Source organism: Emiliania huxleyi, assembly GCF_000372725.1.
Source record: "Emiliania huxleyi CCMP1516 chromosome Unknown EMIHUscaffold_2114, whole genome shotgun sequence".
NCBI lineage: Eukaryota > Haptophyta > Isochrysidales > Noelaerhabdaceae > Emiliania > Emiliania huxleyi.
In genome coordinates, this window is record NW_005200491.1 from 2,636 (window position 1) to 4,408 (window position 1,773).

Consider the following 1,773-nt stretch of genomic DNA (forward strand, 5'->3'; position numbering starts at 1 on the left):
CGTCCCTTGGGGCGGCGGCGGCCTGCCGATCGGCAGCGGAGGCGCACGCGGGTCTGGGTAGAGGATCGGGCCCGACCGAGCGTAGCAGCAGCGCGAGCTGCCCTCGCCGAAGAGCGCCGCGGGCGTGCCTGGTGGGGGGAGTGGCAAAGAGTGATAGCAGCTGAGCGGTGGGTAGTGAGTAGCGGCTTAGCAGTGGGCAGTGAGTGCGTGCCGTTGAGGATCAGGAAACCCTCCCCGCGGCACTCGAGCCAGGCGGGCGTGCGCATCGTCGCGTGCGCGCCGTACCGCATCCCGTCCCTCGCGGGGAACTTCGCCGCCACGAAGGAGGTGCCGCGGTGCCGCGCGAGGAAGGAGGAGAGCTCTCGGCCGGTGCGGAGCGCCACGTCGGCGTCCGAGAGGTTGATGACGAAGTCGAGGGAGGGGGCGGCGGCGAGCGCGATGGCGACCGCCTCCAGCAGGACCTCCACCTGCGACGCCGCACCCCATCCGACCGGGCGCCGCTCGAGCAGGTGCACGCGCGGCTCCGAGGCGGCCCAACCGGCGACGGCACTGTGCGCGCGGGCGTCGATGTGGAGGAGGAAGAGGTGCGAAGGCGCGTCGAGCGCGCGCACGAGGCGGGCGACCGTCGCGTGCGCAAAGCGCCGGTGCGCCATGATAAGAAAGGCGAGCGACGCGCGTCCGGGCCCGGCAGGAGCCGGCGGCGGCAGCTGGACCGCCGTCCGCGCCCGGAGCGGCATCCCATCGCCCGCCGCGCGCCGCAGCCGCTCGTCGATGGCGGCGAGGCAGGCGGCGTGTGCGGCGGCAGACGAGGGCTGAGCCGCCGCGTTACGTCCCTCGTGGTCGAGCAGCTGCATGGCCGGCTGCCAGCGACCTCGTCCGTCAGGCAGCCGTCAGGTGTCGCCACTCCAACTCTTGCGCGCCGCGCTCAGGCAGGTCGGCGCTGTGGAATAAGCGGGATGTGTAAACCCGGAGAGACGAGAAAAGAGATCGAAGGAATTTTGTGCGATATGCGCGCGCGTGTGACACTCCTGAGCGGCTCGATGTGTCCCCCGGCCGAGGGAAGCGAGGGCGTGTTTTGTCGTAGCCCCCTGGGTTCGGTTACAAAAAACAAACATCTCTCTAAAACAAACATCTCTCTCTCTCGGTTACACGGTTAGTGCACGGTCGTAACCCCCTGGGTGTGCGGAGGCGAGCTGCTGCGGCCTCGTGAATGATGAATAATGAAATGAATGCGGCCTCGTGGGCTGGCACGGCCGGTTTAGCCGCGCTTCTCCCGCGCGCGCTACTCTAACGCTGAGCGCGTCGGCACCGCGGCTGGCTGGCGGGAGCGAGGCTGACCAGGCAGCCTGAGGGCCCAACTTCAGAATCGTGCTTTTTTGGGTTAGGGACGAGCGCGAAGGACCGATTGCGGTGAAGGACCGCAGGTTAGGGACCGATCGCCGCCGCTCAAGCCAGCGGTTGGTCTTCGTCAGTGATGTTAGCTACGCCACCGTCTACCTCGTGCGACATGCGCTCGCCCGCATCGAGCGAGCAACGTGTTCGACCGAGCGGCTTGCTGTGCGGACGGCTTCTTGTGGCTCTCGTCGAGAGCGTTTTGCGGCCCGGCGGGTGGGAGAGCATGTGTCGTCTGATGTGTCACTGTGTACGTCATATCAGTCTTGATAACAAGTACGGTCGATCCGTTAAAGCGATACACTCGTCACGATCACGTTGGACGGCTTGCACAGAGCTCTGTGCCGGCACGCATCAGGAAGACCGCCGTACGGCAAGAAG

General features: G+C 67.0%; 1 protein-coding gene across 1 annotated transcript in view; it reads right to left on the reverse strand.

The window, feature by feature from the left end:
- EMIHUDRAFT_254125 (hypothetical protein) overlaps positions 1-854 on the reverse strand; it is a gene marked incomplete at both ends in the record, with an annotated part of 2,325 nt that extends 1,471 nt beyond the window's left edge. Inside the window, 2 exons of the mRNA XM_005780558.1 lie at positions 48-128; positions 230-854. Of these exons, the coding sequence (XP_005780615.1) occupies positions 48-128; positions 230-854 (706 nt within the window). The remainder of the gene's footprint in view (positions 1-47; positions 129-229) is intronic.
- Positions 855-1,773: the final 919 nt, after the last annotated feature.